Raw genomic sequence first — 19,052 nt, 5'->3', positions numbered from 1 at the left:
TAATTTTCTTTGGCTGTTCCTACGTCAGTCGGTCAGTTTATTTTTGATTTATAATCATTTCACATCTGTTCATGAAGTCACGTTGTCTGTATTTCAATCTATGACTTTTTATGCTCAACTTCTTATTGATGTTGTCATCCTTGTAAAATTTTGAAACCCTATATTTAATTACCAGAAACAGTTATGAAACCACTGTATTTAATAACAACTATGGAGAATTTACTACCAGCCAAACTATTAATGGTTATGACTCACAAAATATTGTCAATGATTATAGTGATTACAATCATAATAACTTTAATAACTATAATGATTATGAAATAATCAATGAACATCATATGCAAAGCCAGGTAATTTTTTTAGTAGCAAGATGTCCTTCAGTCTGTCTGTTTGTCTATCTGTCTGTCTGTCCATCTGTTAGTCTGTTCATCTACCTATAATAAACAGAATGTGGAAAATATGATTTTGTAGCTGCTAATAAAGATAGACACCTTTTTGAGCATCAGGTATATAATTTTCTTAGTCCTTTGGTCTATTGGCTCCAAAAGATATGTATATATACATATATATTTTTTGAAGCCTATTAACTACAGAATAGATTGGTTTCTATATGATAGGAAGCCCTCACATAGATTCTTTGGTGGTTTTAGGCTATTTTATTTTCAGATTAAAGTCTTTAAGCTATTTTCTAGCCCCCTTTAAATACAGAGCCCCCAGATACTGGTATATTTATAAAAGGTTTCGTGGTTTTCTATATAAATACTTTTGCATGGTCACTAAACATTTAATCTTTTTTTAATAGTTAAAAAATATACCTTTTTAAGAATATTTTTAACAAGGACAAAATTTCTGAGAGAGGAGGGCCATTATATAGAACAAGAGGACAATATTATAATCAAGGTAGTAATTTTATTTATATAAAGGGTAAGTTAAACAATTTAAAATTATGACTATAATAAATATGTATGTCACTACAAAATGATTTTTTCACAGCTGTTACCAAAACTACAACTACGAAGTATTCATAGCTGTCTGACTGCTTTAAGGCATATATTAGCTGCTTTTTCTAACACATATAATTACATCATATTAATGGTGTTCTTTGTCTGATTTTCAATTTTTTTTTATTGATTGTATCAAAATTAAATTTTCGACTTTCAATGGTATTTTTGTCTCTATAGATGAATGGACAAGTAGCTTTATTTTGATTTCTTAGCCATATCTTGTCCGATTTTCATTTTTATATCTATTGCTATGATTTAGGAATCTAAAGGTATAAGACAATGGCCGATACATTAATGTACATCCCCAATGATGATACACAAAATTACCCCTCCTGTAGATTACAATTAGCTGTTGAAACGTTTGAACGCTCAACTTCAAATTCAATTAAAGACACCAAAGTTGTTAAGCCAATTAGAAAAAAGTTTTTATAAAACTTTGAGTACTAGTTCAATAAACAGCCTAATATTCCCCTCCCTAATATAATCTACTTGATTTTCAATTTTTTTAATTTAATACTCATTACTTTCCATTTTTCTTAAATGAAACTTTAACTAAATTTAGATAGCAAAGGGAATGTATACAAAACCCCTGGCCAGTTCTCAAATCCAGACAAGCTTGTAACCTGGACTGGTGGACATCAGGTATGGCTTTGAAACTCTTTAATATCCGCTGGATTAGAACCGTTTCCATCTATACTGAAAAATCAAGCATATTTGCATAAGAAAAAATGCTTAAACTATTTTAGGGTCAGAGTTTACCACTCGAAGTTATTCAAAACAATGGAATAATAACATGGACTGATACCAGGAATATAAATATTTAATTTATGAATCAAATATTTGTTCTTCAAAGCTTTGGTCCCCCCCCCCCCCCACTTCAGTCTGGTCGTCTTTTCCTATCAAACCTCGAACTATTTCGTTGTGATTCATTTCTAATTTATGATGGGGTAAAGGGGGTTGATGGGGGGATCGTTATTTTAGCCAGCTACAAGTTTTACTATATGATAATCTGGTGTAAGATCCAATTAATTCATCCATTGGCATAGAAAAACAAAAATATTAATTATTGGCACAGTGATTATGAGATGGAGGGAGTGACAGAAGAACATGCAAATTATCAAAGACCCAAGGATTATGACAGGTGTTCTAAATATCTAAACTAACAGAGCATTAGTAAAGATGTATTGTATGTGCAGATAACTACATCCCCACCTTTTTCAATGACCTTTTTTGTCTGCTACGATTGTTTTCTGCTACTTGGGTGTGTTAATATTCCTGTAACCATTGGTTGATTTTCAAAGACCCTATTGAGAGTCGGCGCAAGGTAATTGCGATAGGGAAATACAGTTATTTATCCCTTTTTTCTCTCTAGTGTTTTACTCTAATATAAAATAATAAGTATATAAGTGAAATGAAACAAAATGAAGTTGTAATTTAATTCCGATGCCTAGCCACTGCGAGGGGGGGGGGGTTACCTATCGTTGCGGGGCCACCAAGTTCTTAAAAAGACCTAATTGGCATCAAGTAGTAAACATAAAACATAGATTTAGGGGGGGTTATTCAATAAAAGGGAAATTTAGTTTATTATCATTAATAAGGTACATTTTTTTGTTGTCGTTCCCCGACTCTAAAGATCCATGTTTTAAAAAAGAAAATATCTAGGACAATTTAATGTTAGACTTGTAACATGGGGAGATTTTAAAAATACAAGAACAAAATCAAGACCAAAGGTTTTACATTTTTACATAAAAACTAACAATAAGATTTTAATAGTCAAGCTACTTTTCAATTCAGCAGTATCGGTTGGACAAAAGAATTTCAAGCATTTAATTTTTTTGTGAGATGGGGAAGTTTAAATAAACTCAAATGGGGTGATAATTTAACCTTGTGGAGTGTTTTTTTAACCACCCCATCCCGACCCAAACAAGATTAAATGTAATGTATTTTTCTTAAAAGCAGGTGGAATTGGGTTACTACCATATAACACCTATTTCCTTTTGGACACCTTTTTTTGAGTGTGTTTTGCATATATTTAAACAAATCATGTAAATGTGACAGCAAAAAATATCTCTCCACACCATGCAAAAATAACCCTTATAATAATAAATATTAGTATATGAAAACTGTATAAAAATGTCAAATACAACCTAATAAGGTTTCTAACCAATTGAGAAAGAAACAACAGATCCAAGTTGACCAACAACCAATTGAATTTAACAGGAATAGAAGAGATTTTGTAAATCCTTTTAATGAATAAAATTTATGCAAAGGAAAAACTACTTTACCCTTCTAAACCCCCCCTTCCCCCTAAAGTTTTCAAGAAAGTTGTAAGATCGAGGGGGGGGGGGGTTGTACTTCAGAGCAATGACGTCCAAGGGGGGGGGGGTAAAGGGTTGATTACCCCCCCCCCAAATAAAAAAGCTTGGACGCCCCTGCTTCAGAGAGGAGTAAAAATTCTTTTGTGCATTCCCCCCCCCCCCCCGTCCTACAAACAAAAGTCTTTAATGCCCTTGCGGTGATTGATCAAGATATGATCAGGAGAGAATCTCTTCCTAGAGAAGGTGGTGACATTGGGCTGTTTATTACACACACTAGTCCCCAAAGTTTCATAATAACATTTTCTTATTCAATGGCTGAAAACTTTGGGGACTTTCATTGTATATGATTTGTTGGTTCATTAAGATGAGTTTCCAAACGTTTCAACCACTAATCATAATCTACAGAATGGGTAATTTTGTAGATCAACATCGGGGATGTCTTATCCCATTAGATCCCTAGGAATTTTCCAAAAATCTTTTCTATCAACAAAATTATTATTTGAAAAGGATTCCAGCAAGCCATGACAAAAGAAGGCCAATTTCTGGAGGCCTGAGGCCTGTGGTTATAAACAATGCCTTGAAATATGTTCCAGAAAGCAAATTTAATTTAAGAAATAAGTTTGAAGATTCTGTGCTTATTAGCAGGTAATTTTACAATTACATACATATTTTAATACATGCAATGGAACTTTGACAAAAAAGGGAAAAATTGGCCAAAAAGGGCACTAAAAATACACATTTTAATAATTACAAAACAAAAAAACGATCAAAAAATAAATTTTCAAAGGTGAAAAAAGAGATGCTATGCTTCGAAACTGTAGATGCAACATCTAAGTTTCAAATGAATTGAACATACGGATGCTACTTTTGAAGAAAAGCTTCGCTCCTAGATTAATTTTATCCAATCTTAATTATGAATATGTATAATAGATACATATAGCTGATGTTGATTGACATGATCCCCTTAATTAGAACACCAATCTCAGGGCATAAGTCATTGCTATCAAAGCCAAGACTTAGGCAGTTTTTATGCATTATTAGGCCTATTTCTTATCAATATACTTACATATATGGAACATGTAGGCAAACCTATGGTAATTTATATGTGATTTACCAATGTTATATGATTATATTGAACTATATAACCATTGTTAAATAACCATGTAACTATTTCTGTAAACAAGTCATAACTAAGCCAACTGATCAATTTTAAGCTCACGCTTAACACACAGACACTGTCAAGAACAGACAGTACGCCAAATCCAAGTATTTATTTTTCTTTGTAGCTTGTAAGCACTAAAAACTTCAGTTATTTATTAACTCTTAAACCAACTGGTTCTCCTCTTTTCTCTCCTGGCTTAAAGGTAATATGACTTAGTTAATTTAGCATGCATTGTCAAGTTCAAATTTAGGTTCCTTTGTACTTGGCATGAATTGTGCATATGACTTATGTTAGAGGCCTAACAATATGCACAATCATGGTTTGGACTTTGGCACATTCTCGTCCTACACTACTTATATTTATTATCTCCTATCCTGTAACTTTAACACTTAACTGATTTACATGTATATACAAATACTCTTAACCACCCGTTACTCTTAATTTAAAGCACTATAATACCAAGCGTGGGTATTTGGTGAACTGCAACGGGTTCAACTAAATTCGTATTATAATTGTGGGAGTAAAAGGACAAAGAATTCTACACTGACACCGATGTTGAGAATGTCTATGGGTATTTCACTGAAAGTCTAATTTAAGCAGTACTCATAGAAGAGCGACCCCCATATTCAAAGTTTTGGGCAAGCGCCCCATTCGCACTACCAAAACTTTCACAGAATATTTTTATTGTTTCTTGTAGAACTCGGCAGTCGCGTGTAAGCCTCTTTAAAATCGCCATATTATACCTTCAAAATTCAGGTGGATGTCTATTTGTCTAAACCTGTTCCTAAAAGATTAATCAACCATCAATAGCTTCCAAAGTTATTATTTATTTTATATTTTTTTAGAAGACAAAGTGAGTTAGATAGAGAGGAATTGTTAAAAAGTGTATCTCCTGACATCAAGCATGAAAACAATTCCAGATGGTTTCTTAGAAATAGGGAATTTTTAGAATTCTAGCCAAATTTAAATATCATGTATTAAAACTAGCGGTTATACTATTAGCAACAATAGGGGCACTTGAGGGAAGTGGCTTGGGAGGGTGACTTATCACAAAATAGCTACAAACCTTCCCTGGACCTTTAAAGAGATTCTCTAAATAGGAGAACCATATTGGTTAGTGAGAGACTAAGCTACAGAGAGACATCATGTTATACTTTTATAAATGTAGGAATGTCAGTCTGTCTGCAAAGGTTTAACAAAAGTCGTGACGGGTATTGACAACATTCTTGAGAACATTCTGGTACTGGGAATGTTTTAAGCTATTTTGTGGTAGAGGGGCATTAAGTCTTAAATTCAAAAATACGTTTTCGACCCCAAGCAAGGTGATAGAAAAAATAGCCTAACACCATCCAAAGACTTTAATTTCTAAATAGATTAGCCTTAAACCATCATGGGACCTATGTAAAGCTTCCCTAAATTATAGAAATAACCTATTTTTTATATTATAACTTTTTGTATTAGTTTACAATTTAAATTTTAGAATTCTAATCTAATATTTTTATCAGAAACAAAAATGCACCATCCAAGACTACTAGTAACAAAATTGTAGATAATTATATAAATGAAAGACAAAAATCAGATGATTATTATACAAACAGAAATATGATTGGAGAAAGTAGCAACAGCAAAAAGGCAATGAAATGATTAGATAAGAATTTATGTAATAAAAGGATGACAACATCCATAAAAGCGAAGTTCAATAAAATGGACAAATGTCGCGTTTGACATAGAATATTATTTGAAGCTTGAACAAAAATAATTTTTTGTAAATATTTGATACAAATTTTTTGAAGCTGATAAAATTAAAAATCTTTTGCCCAAAGTATCCTGATTGATATCATATTTCCTTCTAATATGACGTCATTAGGAATAGTTTGCTTGAACGTTGTAACACTTGTCCCTTTTTTTGGAGGACAATTTTATCATCTTCAAATTACGTAGATACAGGATACTGAATATATATGAATATACTTGAATTTTAAGATTCGATTATAAAGATGTGTTGCATATAACATTGTATATAATTGTGCTAGAAATCTATATTAAAACAAGGATGAAGCTCTGAAACGGTAGGACAAACGGACATTAACTCTTGTATAATGTCAGAACTGAATAATCAGAATGCGAATGTATAAGACACGGTTGGACCCTCAGATGTCAAAACTTTATTTTAGTGTTTGGCCAAAATGACTTTGCAATTGTATCTGTAAGTACGTCTAATAACACCCTTTGCTATTTTTAAAATCCTAGAAAATTTTTTTTGCAAGAAAATTGCATAAATTCGCAACCTTTTTTAGAACCACTACATAACTCGAGTTTTAAAACTTTTTATATAAAATCCTTTTTACAAAAAATATCAATAATTACCTGGACCTGCCGGCGGTTGAAGAGACGGGTAGAGGCGGTAATTAAGGCTGGCGGCGACTTTATTGAACAATCTAATAGTCATATATCTATTTTGCTTGCCAGTTTTTAAAATTCAATAAAATCTTTAAAATTGACGATTTTATGTTCATTTGTTTAGAAGTTAGAATTTTTCCGGTCTTATTTGCCCCACCCTGTATATATACATATTCTCATCTATTTATTTATATTATAAAGGTGATTATAAATAACATAGTACGACGGGTACCAGACACAAGTAGACTCACTTCACCTATAGTCCATATGTATATATATTCTTATCTATTTATTTATATTATAAAGGTGATTATAAATAACATAGTACGACGGGTACCAGACACAAGTGGGCTCACTTCACCTAAAGTCCATGTGTGGAGCTCGGTTCAGGAAATTGAGGATTTTTTTTATCTCAAACCTTTCCTTCCCCTATTTTTTAACTTATTTGAAAATAAGGCTGGTTTTTTTTTCTTTATGCCCAACCCCTGCGGTGCTACCTGTATCCTATATAGTATACAAATACAATCTAAATTAATCCAAACCAATCTAAGCCTTATCATAAATCTATTTCAAGGTAAGGAAGGGAATTCATACTCAACTAGGCACTTTGATGGAAATCGCCTTTTATTCATTAAATACTAAAAAGGCATTTGTTGTAATGAAAGCAATAAAGCAAGACAATGTATGGTCATGTTAAAACAAGACAAGTTTCCATGAAGCATATGGCTTTTTCAAATGAAAAAAAATATACTGCTACACAATATTTTGATAGGACAAAATAGTCAAGCCGTTCAATATTCTACCTTGTGTATATTAATAGTATGGTTTTGTATGAAGAGGAAATGAGGCAGATAAAAGTCTACAGAAAGACTATATTTTAACATAAAAAAAAACACACATTTAATTTTTTTACTAATGATTTTTATGCATAAAAAAATCCTCCAACCTTTCTGTGCAGGAGACAACAACCCCTTCCAGCTGGCAAATGACTACCTGGACACCACCCACTAACTATAGGTAATATATATATATATATAGATAGATAGATGTACAGGAGACAACAACTCCATCCAGCTGGCAAATGACTACCTGGACACCTCCCACTAACTACAGGTAATAGATAGATAGTTAGATGTACAGGAGACAACAACTCCCCCCAGCTGGCAAATGACTACCTGGACACCTCCCACTAACTACAGGTAATAGACAGATAGATAGATGTATAGGAGACACCAACCCCAATCTGCTGGCAAATGACTACCTGGATACCCCCGATAAACACAGGAAATAGATTAATTTATGACATACTTAAATATGAGGATAGAAATCACAGACAGACGGACAATTGGAATTATAGAGTAGCTTTGCCAATAAAATTATTTTTAAAAAGCTGCCAAGAAACAGTCATTCTTTCTCCAAAAAAAGCATAAAAAGAAAACAAAAGCTGCTTAAAATTATAATATATACAAAAAAGCAGCTTTAAAGCATTCCAATTTCTACTTAAATATGATCCATAATGATAAAAAAAGAAAATTTAGCCACCTATCTTTAGTAGGAGCAGAGAAAATCACAATTAATCCAAAACATTTTAGATGGACAGAGAGACAAACGTTTTAACATCTATTGTTAATTCAGGTTGGATCCCTCGCGAGGTGGCAGTGGCTTTACAATCTGGGGGCCCGGCAACAGTAAACTTAATTTTGTCCGCAACCAGGAGGTCAGAACTAAACGGGAAGGCTCGGATCTAAGTTTTGAGGATATTTTCGCGTCTGCGGTCAACTTGGAACTAGATTCAGCCGACTCTGAATTGAAGCCGCAGTATTTGAATCCTTTTCAGTTGCCCCCACTAAAGTCTCAGCCTAAAATGAAGAAAGGTATGTTAAATATTTTTTTTCTTTTTATAATAACTATTGGATTCAGAAAAAAATGTTGTGGGAGAAATCATAATTCCGTTATTAAATTTTGTTTTGAAAAATAACTTTGAAGGAGGGGAGATTTTTCCAGGGGGTTGGGAAATGTCTCCTCCCCCGGCAAATAACCTAATGAAAGACTTCCTTGAAAATTAAAAGATCAGACCAGCTGTTTACCCTATCCCAGCGGACATACGTTTACATATAGACTGACAGACATCCTATTACTTTAGTAAATGGGATTGTAAAACATCATTTGAATTTTAAGTTAGAATAAAAAAATACTTATATAACCTCGAAAATTGTAACAAAAAAACAACACTGTACCATCTCAAAGTTTCCCTTAATAATGTCTGATGACTCAATTATCTTTATGTTCTTAATAACGATTTGGAATGTATTTTTATATCTAGATAATCAAGAGACTCCAAGCCACATGACTAAAAATGGCAAGCCAAGAGTAAGATAATTAAATTTAAATTAATTGTTTATCTTCGAAATTTTATGTTGGTTAAAAAACATAATAATAAAATAATGATTTTGATGAAAATATAAAAGTATACTTATTAATAACTAACGAACATTATATGGAAGCTTCTTATAGGTTACTGGATGGTTTTAGGATATTTCATTCTTATATCTTTGTAAGTTTGGTTTTAGGCTGTTTTCCTACTTTCCTTACTCCTTCAAATACCTAGCTCCTAGACGCTGGTGGCGTAACTGCTAGTATTCTATAATTCAAAGAAAATAAATAATGAGATATGTTTATTAATTTTTAGGAGACAGTATCCAATATTGAAAAAGAATTAAAAATAGAAGGACATCAACTACAAGAGTATCCCTTTATAGTAAGCCATCAGTAGTAGCAAAGCTACTCTATAATTCACTATGTCTATCTTCCATAACGATATGGAAGCAATGAGAAGTTATCAGCACAAAAATTGATTCTCTCTACTCCTACATGAGATAGATTCATAATTCTTTTAAGGATAACTTGTCCTGAAAAGCATCCAAGCATACAACTTACAGCAAAAGTTCTTAAATTATAAGCTATACAATTATAGGATTATATGATAAAATTAAATAAATATAAAATAGACAGGAAAGTTCACCAAATGTATATTAAAAGTAAGGAAATTTTGACTTTAAATTACACTGGTGCCAAAGGGGTAATTTTGTTAATTATCATTGGTTTTATGCATAAAATTTTCGTGTATTGTCTTATCCTGTAATATCCCTGATGAAATGGAAAAAAATCCGCAAATTCTTAAAGTGTCCACAGAGGCCTATAGAGTTGTAGCCAATAGTGCATAATAAACCAAATAATTGATTGATATACCTATATATTATTCTAGGTAGGAATCTTAAGTGAAGGTGCACTGGTATGTACAGGAGTGATCATCTCACAATTCTTTATTCTAACTTCAGCCAGCTGTATTCTAACTTTGGATCATAATAAGGTAATTCAAAATGGTTCTTTATTGCATCGTATTATAGACAGCTTTCCGCCGATGCTATACATAATTTTTCAGCATGGCTGATAACCGTTTCTAATCCATCAGAAATTTAAAGCGGTACAAGAAACTGTTTTCGCTCTCATTTCAAGCAAACAATATTTTCATGACTTCGCATTTTTTACTGTCAAATTGTTATGGCTTGTGTATTCTTATTTTGACCGATCACTGCATCGCCTATTATTTTACTTCACTAAAATTACAAGCCACTTATATGTGTTGAAATTTCTTTATTTCTCTCAATATATGTCCTTATGTTTCAAACAGCTTTTTATTACATTAATGCTCTTTTTTAGGTTAATTATGTTTCCAGCGTGAAGGGTAACCTATCTATTAAAACTATCCATCTACACCCAGGGTGGAACAGGTAGTTTATTCAATAGGATGGACATACCATTGTTATAGAGCAGCTATGCTCCTAATTTTATCCAACGCGTAATTGTGACGTAACATGTACTGTAGGTGATTAGATCGAGTCTCGTCCAAACACCGCGTCATAAGTAAAGCCGTCAAAACCAGCTAAACCAAAATAATGTATTTATTATTATTTAGATCTTACACCAGATTATCATTATCATGTACTTATTAATAAAATAAGACTTGTAGCTGACCGAAAAAACGCGTTCCCCTATCAATCCCATTATCCCATCCCCTGGATGAACAAACTGACCAATAAATTATGTCCATGTTAGCAACAATTTTTCCCCTGTCATAATATCCACTTCTATTATACTAAAAGTTCAAAACACACCTCATCAAATTTGCTAATAGATTTGTCGATCGAAAAGATGTCAACTATAAATCACCTCTTTATAAAACACAGTAAATTAAAATATTTGTCATCAAAATTAGTCCTACTTAAACAATTAAACTATTTCTTAAATTCTATATCAATATGAAACTTCTTATATCTCATTGAATGGTTTGTTTCTCAAAATTTTAAAATCAATTTGAAAAAACTTTAATGTTAAGGTCAAATGGGAAGAATGATTTTGGACTGATTGAGACCCAGACAACTATGGAAGACACAATATGCTTACTCAATGAAAAAATAGGTAATAAGTCAACAGTTTCAAATTTCTAGCAATAGAGGTTACCTATTATTATATAATCTTTATAAAACTCATTCATCCAAGCTACTTAAATACAAGGACATTCAAGGGTTCCAAAATAAAAAAAATCAGATTTTATCCTTAGCTTATATAAATTGAACTCCGAGTTAGGGATGCTAGGGGGACCACTCCCTGCCCCACTCCCCCCTCCTCATTAAGATTTTTAGCCAACTCCCTCCAAAAAAAAATAAAAATTGCTTGGAAACAAAGTTTGATTATGTGCACCTTGACATTAACAAAGCGTTTGACAAAATATCTTAAACTTCATAATAAATTTGTGTTCGTCTGTGAAAGGGTAACATCTTTAATATTCTACCCAAAAAATATTTTTTGTATAGTTTCATTAACAAACAAAAAAATAAGTCATTGGGTTACTCACCCCTAGAGGCCTGGTTAAATGCTCTATTTTTAGATGTTGAGAAAGGAAGTCTGAACCTGGTGGGTCATTCTAATTCTAGTAGAGAATATACAGGAAAACAGAGATTAGAATTTAAAAAACTAAAAGAAGAATTAGTAATTTTTAGTGGCAAGGATGCTCAAAAATATTAAATGCTTGTCTGTTTGAAAACCATAAAAGGGAAAGCTTGATTTTGTCATTTCTTATCAAGATGGATGTATTTGCAACTCAATTTATCTATTCGTCCTTCCACTTCACATGGAGAAATATAATTTACTTGATTGCTATATAAGTTAGACTCCAATTTTCTAGCAAAGAACAAATTCTAATCAGTATAAAAAATCGCTTTCTTGATATTTTGTATAGGTTATATTTATATACTGTATTTTATACAATCTAATACGAAGCTTTATTCAATCACAGGATTTCCTCAGTCTTACATATTCTTATTTATATTGGTAACTCCTAACTAGCCTAGGAAATTTTAACCCCAATCTTAACCCAATATTATTATAATCTCTGTTTAATGAGCAGCAAGTACAGTTTATAAATCAACAATGGATGATCTCAATCTTGATAGAAATCAACACTTTGTTAAATCTTTAGTAAGTACAATTCTTTTAACATGCATATAGTTTTCACTGCTTCCACCAATTAAAAATTTTAATTGCTCTCTTGTCATTTGTATAGCCCTAGAGACTTCCAAAACAGTTGTCTCCAAATGTATGTATTTAACACTTTTATGATACTTTAATCCTGCTCCTTTACCATATCTTAATCAATTTTTAAAGGATTTTAATTTTTTGGGCTAAAGCATTTGAAATAACTTTCTTGCTATTAAAATAAATAGTTGTGTATGAGACAAGAAATGCTCACAAATATCTAATTAAGGCACCAGGAGGCATAGTTGTGTATAAGACAAGAAATGCTCACAAATATCTTATTTAGGCACCAGGAGGCATAATTGTGTATGAAACAAGAAATGCTCACAAATATCTTATTTAGGCACCAGGAGGCATAGTTCTGTATGAGACAAGAAATCCTCACAAATATCTTTTTTATGCACCAGGAGGCATAGTTGTGTATGAGACAAGAAATGCTCACAAATATCTTATTTAGGCACCAGGAGGCATAGTTGTGTATGAGACAAGAAATGCTCACAAATATCTTATTTAGGCACCAGGAGGCATAGTTGTGTATGAGACAAGAAATGCTCACAAATATCTAATTAAGGCACCAGGAGGCATAGTTGTGTATGAGACAAGAAATGCTCACAAATATCTTATTTAGGCACCAGGAGGCATAGTTGTGTATGAGACAAGAAATGCTCACAAATATCTTTTTTAGGCATCAGGAGGCATAGTTGTGTATGAGACAAGAAATGCTCACAAATATCTTGTTGGAATCATTATAAATAAAAATTGTCGACATAATGAAACAAAAAAGCTAGGTCAGTTTTAAACTCATTAAAAGGTTTCCAATCTTGGCAAAACTGCATCATAATTAAAGATATTAATTTGTTTCAAGATAGAGGGAATAACTTGGCCATAAAAAAACATTTAGGACTTTCAAAAAGATTAGTGCAATGAAAGGGACAGTTGTCTTATGATTTTACTATGTTTTAATAGCAAATACAATTTTATATGGACTAGACATCTGAGAATTACTTTTGATAACAAACAGACAATTCTATCGTTTTTAAAGTGAAATGGACCTAATTATTCCTGGCATAGTTATTCACTGACATAGAGTCGAAGACTTTACACATTGAAAACAAGAATGACCACATTTATAAAAGCTATGCTCTGAAACGGTAGGACAGACAAACAGTAAGTCTTGTAGAGTGTCCGAACTGAATATGCAAAATCTAAATATAAAAGTTTTGACAAAATTATACGTAAATTTGTTGCAAAAGTTCTAAAATATAGAAAAATGTTTAAGGACATACTTACATTTTTAGGACTTGATTAAAGATATGCTTCGCTTACAATATTTTACCTTGTTGTAATAGGAATCAATACCAAAAAAACAGACCAATTGGATAAGTATATCACATAAAAATTTGTTGTTAAAAAAGTTAAAATTCAATATGTTTACAATGGACGTACGGACATTCTAGTAACTATTATACAGTTGGTACGCTCTCTTAATCGTACCTAACTACTACAGGAATCATCATGCAAAGATTAAAATTGATAGCACAATTCTAACATGCCTAAAATAACAAAAAAAAAGCTAATCGTTACGGAAGGACGGACGGACCGACACTAATTATAGAAAAGCTTTGCTTTAAAAATTTTTAGTTATTATTTTTTTCAGAATTGATTGGACCGATTATTTCAAAATGGTTATCATCTGTAGTTAAAACAAATATTAATTATCAACTTGTACAGTAAAGCATAATAAAACAAGGATGACAACATCCATGAGTAACAAAGCACAACAAATCTAAGCTTTGCTACATTATTGGTTGTCTTGTATGGCAGTTGATTAAGTATGTGCACTTTAAGAATGGTTTACCAATTACTAGCAGCTACGCCCCCTAGAGGCCTCTAGGGGCACTATAAGAGGGTGGAGTTGAATTCGATAACCCAATTTTTATTTTAGATTTAAAAAGTAAAAGTCTAACCCCCCCCCCCTCCCCTCCATTATTGATTTTATTTTTAATACAAATTTAAATTTTTTGTTGGGGGGGGGGTTGAATTTTTTCCTTATTAACCTTCCCAGGACCTATGAGAAGTTACCCTGTAAAGGAGAACCATAACGGTTCAGCGGTTAGCGAGATCCTTTGAAACAGACATCCTGCTACTTTATTATAAGGATATTAAAATCTATGAGCTATGTACTTGTTTAAAGGTATGGGCTCTTTGTCGTGGGAGTGTTGAGGTACCCTCATCTCAGTGTACCAAATCAGTTCAGCTGTTAGCGATATCCTATGCTTCACAGGGGGAAAATGTAGCCTGTGAGACAGACTGACTGATGGACAGATGGACAAAGTGGGTTATAGAGTATCATTGATAATAAAAACATACCTTTTATACAGAAAGCACACACAAGAATGCTGGTCAACAAAGCTTTTGTGGGTAAATTCATTGAATGGGGTCTAAAAAGATACAAATAGATTGAATCTCATTTTAAGAACAGTCCGTTTTGATGTTCCTAAAATGGATAGCTATAATTATTACTATAGAAAAATGATGTTCGAGGTTTAACAACAAATGTTATCATTATCAAAAAGAAAGGAGCTTTTAGTGCCTATAAAAAATGACGTCATACAATACAAATGACCAATGATAGGCCAGTATACAATTGTATTAACCAATGGTAATTTTTTATAGGCACAATAAGCTGCTTGTCAATCCATGTTATACATGTTTATTTCTATAGCTTTTTTGTAACCTACTTTATGCATAATAAAATTAGTTAAATTACCTTTTATCTTTTTTAGTAGCGAAGCTGCTCTATAATTCGTAATGTCCGTCCTTCCGTCCATCTGTATGTCCGTCTGTCTGTCTGTCCGTCTGCCTGTCTTCATATTTTCACCAAGTTTCATTAAGATTTTTCAGTTGGTTGGGGGACTAGATCGATTCCTACATTTTTAAGTTTTCATGATTTTCTCAACTCCTATTCAACATAGACGGCTGAAATTTTCAGGGATTGAATACTTTCATATTCTGCATACCTTTATTAAGTTTTATCGAGATTTGCTTACTAGTTGGGGTGTTAGTTCGATTCCTAGATTTTTAGGTTTTTATGATTTTCTTTACTGACTCCTATCTGAGATAGACGGCTGATATTTTTAGAGATTAAATAAGTTCGCAATTTACTTATCCCCACAAAGTTTCATTAGGATTTGCTGAGGTGCTAGATTGACTCCTAGATTTTCACGTAATAAATCGTACAAGGTTTCGTGATTTTTTAGTTTAATGTTTTTTTTATGAACTTGCAATAAAGTTAATTTTTTCCAGATATCCATCCATAAATTTTTAGCTTCGCTACTTATGGATGTAAGGCGATTATTCTGCTAATTATGACAATGACATGTAAAGAATATTTATACCATAAATAATTCAATTCTACAAAGTAAGATTTGCTTTAAGCCTTTCCACCAGTTATTTATTCTAATTCTAATCAAGAGAATATTTTTCTGTTAATAAATTTTAATTTATCCTCTACTTGCTTGAGGAGGGTGGAGGGAAAGTTCACCCCCACCTCCATTTTAATTTCATTTTTAAAAATAAAAAATTGGGACAGGCTGTTTTTTAACAAACGAGAGCGAGTGGTGTTTAACCCCCCCTCCCCCCGGACCCCCTTCGATCTTTTGGATTCAATGTTTGTTTGTCTGATATTTTAAGCTCAGTTTTATTGATGTTACTAAGTTATATAAAACTAGAGGCAGCGGCCCTTTCATTTAGGGGCTCCTTATTCAAAAAGGAAAGTAGTAGGAAGTAAAGATAGGCTTAAATATAATAACAAAATATCTTAAAACCAGCCCAAACAAATGTGAAGCTTCCCTAGAGAGAAGAACTAAATGAATTAGACAAAAAATTCTACTTATTTCATTGTTATTTTTTTTCTTATAATTTTTTACAATTTTATGCAAGAAAATATAGCAAAACCAGATTTCAAGTTTGACGTCAAACTCAGAGAGAGGTGGTTTTAAATGAATCTTTTAAAAGATGTACAGCAAAACCAGATTTCAAGTTTGACGTCAGAGAGAGGTGGTTTTCAATGATATGTATATTGTTATGGTTACTTTCTCCTTTGTGGCATGAGAACCAACTGTTCACCATTGCGTTGCTACAAAAGACCAACGCCTACAAAAGACCAACTAGTCAGTTCTACAAAAGACCAACACTACAAAAGACCAACGCCTACAAAAAATCGTAGAGCTGGAAGGTCTATTGCTGCAAATGGTGTACCTGACCTGCCTAGCCGCGGGCACTGGGCCCCCTAGCCTATAACCTAACCTAACCTATGTTAGCCCCAGGACATTTATTTAAGAAAAATATCCTCAACTGTTAATACATAGGTGGTTTAGACTTTCGTGGATTTTACAAAAAGTGGTTGGTAGATTTTTATAATTTTTATTATTGTTTTTACAATTTTTAATATTGTTTTTACAATTTTTATGTTAGGTTAGGTTAGGTTATAGGCTAGGGGGCCGAGCGCCCGCGTCTAGGCTGCCAGGGGGCCGAGCGCTGCGGCCATGGCCTTTATTTGATGTTTATATAACAATATATATTTGTTGGTCTTTTGAAAGCGTTGGTCTTTTGTAGTGTTGGTCTTTTGTAGGCGTTGGTCTTTTGTAGGCGGTGGTCTTTTGTAGAGTTGGTCTTTTGTAGCAACGCCGTTCACCATGATATGTAAATATATATACATACAGATAGCTTGCTTTCACTAGATATATGAGACTACTGGCTTTTCCCCACAATTTCAGGGAAGACTTTTTGAAATAAATAGCTTAAAAACACAACAGGATTGATTCTGCGGTTTTTGAGATCTTAATCTCCAGAAAGACTGATAGATTATGAATCAGTAAATTGTAAAATATTATGACAAAAATTACAGCTTATGCCAACAACATAACTAATTCGAATAAAAATCATGAAACCTATATGTAATTTCAGATGTTGGTCAACACATCCTAGAATTGACTACCTTTACATATGCCCACAAATATTATTTTAGAAATATTTTGCTTGTTGGTTACACCTTATTCCTACAACAAATTAACTTTTGGTTTTTGTTTAGACACATACATTCATATTCTGCTTATTCAGTTCTGACACTCTATAAGTGTTAATGTTTGTTTGTCTTACCGTTTTATAGCTTTGCTTTTACGGGTGATTCATCCTTGTTTTATCCTTATAATAAAGTAACAGGATGTTTGTGTGTTTGTATGTTTGTACCGAAGGATCTCGCTAACCGCTGAACCGATCGGGTTCTCCTTAACAGGGTAGCTTCTCATAGGTCCCGGGAAGGTTTATAACTATTTCCTTGGGGGGTGGGACACCCACAACCCCCCCAAAAAATTAAAAAATCACCCCCCCCCCAAAAAAAAAAATTTCGCCCCCCCCCAAAATTTTTTTTTTACTTTTTCTTTTAAAATGTAAAATAAGAAATTGCCTTCAGAGGTTAGGCATGCAAAAAATTACACTCTCCCATCCCTTATTTTACTTTTGTCTATAATACAAAGTAGAATGATGTCTGTCTGTTTGTCTGTTTGTTTGTCTGTCTGTTTGTCTGTCTGTTTGTCTGTCTGTTTGTTTGTAGCGAAGGATCTCGCTAACCGCTGAACTTATCGGGTTCTCCTTTACAGGGTAGCTTCTCATAGGTCCCGGGAAGGTTTATAACTATTTTCTTGGGGGGTGGGACACCCCCAACTCCCCCCCCCAAAAAAATAAAAAAATACCTCCCCCCCCCAAAAAAAATTTATTTTTTAGAACTAAAATTAAAATAGTGGGGTCGACAACCCCCCCCCAAAAAAAAAAAAAATTTTCGGCCCCCCACAAAATTTTTTTTTTTAATTTTTCTTTTAAATCTAAAACACGAAAAATTGGTTTGATTAAACCTCTTGGGGCAAAGCCTCTAGAGGCTAGGGGCGAATCCGCTAGTGTTTATATAATATGCTAAAGTTTCGCTACTTATGGAATGGATGTAGAATACGTGGATATTGTGACAGGGGGAAATTTCTCGTCAATGTAGCTTGTTAATATGGAACTTATTTATTGATCAGTTCTTTCATCCAGTAGGAGGTCAGAAAATGGGATAAAGGGGGTGGATGGGGAATCGTTATTTTAGCCAACTGCGGGTATTATTTTATCAGAGTACATGAAAATCTGGTGCACCATGAAAGTAATAATTTATCGATTATTATTGGATGTCATTGTCCTTGTAATTTTTCATATTAAGTGTGGAGGAAAAAAACATTATAAAAACTGTGTATAAAACAAGGATGACAGCATCCATGAAAGCTAAGCTCTGAAATAGTAGGACAAACGAACATTAATGCTTGTGTATCAGAACTGAATAAGAAGAGTTTATTTATAAAAGTATAAAAACAATTGTAAGTAAATTTGTTGCAAAACTGCTGATTCTATATGTCTTAACCTCTTTTCGAGGAAGCTTTGTGTTTATCAAGATCGAAATTAATTTCCTTATTCACAATTCCAATTCAGCGAAAATGTCATCTTTGTTTGACTGTCCTTTCCTAAAGAGACGCGGCATGGAAT

At 32.9% G+C, this 19,052-nt stretch overlaps 2 protein-coding genes and 1 long non-coding RNA gene across 3 annotated transcripts; all 3 read left to right on the top strand.

The window, feature by feature from the left end:
• The first annotated feature begins 179 nt into the window (after window positions 1-179).
• LOC145328491 (uncharacterized) lies at window positions 180-3,261 on the top strand. The gene is made up of 7 exons (XM_080172200.1): window positions 180-350; window positions 840-900; window positions 1,567-1,646; window positions 1,751-1,812; window positions 2,080-2,145; window positions 2,683-2,734; window positions 3,160-3,261. The coding sequence occupies exons 1-7, from the start codon at window positions 339-341 to the stop codon at window positions 3,259-3,261; spliced, it is 435 nt and encodes a 144-aa protein (XP_080028326.1). The 5' UTR covers window positions 180-338.
• Window positions 3,262-3,827: 566 nt separating this feature from the next.
• LOC145328320 (uncharacterized) lies at window positions 3,828-5,422 on the top strand. The gene is made up of 2 exons (XR_013882420.1): window positions 3,828-3,967; window positions 5,330-5,422. It is a non-coding gene; the product is annotated as an uncharacterized LOC145328320 (long non-coding RNA).
• A 2,417-nt stretch (window positions 5,423-7,839) lies between these two features.
• LOC145328490 (uncharacterized) lies at window positions 7,840-12,993 on the top strand. The gene is made up of 10 exons (XM_080172199.1): window positions 7,840-7,901; window positions 8,520-8,758; window positions 9,208-9,254; window positions 9,574-9,642; window positions 10,150-10,254; window positions 10,605-10,675; window positions 11,281-11,363; window positions 11,833-11,892; window positions 12,352-12,422; window positions 12,937-12,993. The coding sequence occupies exons 1-10, from the start codon at window positions 7,870-7,872 to the stop codon at window positions 12,991-12,993; spliced, it is 834 nt and encodes a 277-aa protein (XP_080028325.1). The 5' UTR covers window positions 7,840-7,869.
• The last annotated feature ends 6,059 nt before the right edge of the window (window positions 12,994-19,052 follow it).

The sequence above is a fragment of the Acartia tonsa genome, chromosome 9, assembly GCF_053477335.1.
Source record: "Acartia tonsa isolate MP-2025a chromosome 9, ASM5347733v1, whole genome shotgun sequence".
Taxonomy (NCBI): domain Eukaryota; kingdom Metazoa; phylum Arthropoda; class Copepoda; order Calanoida; family Acartiidae; genus Acartia; species Acartia tonsa.
This window is presented reverse-complemented; position numbering and strand designations above follow the sequence as displayed.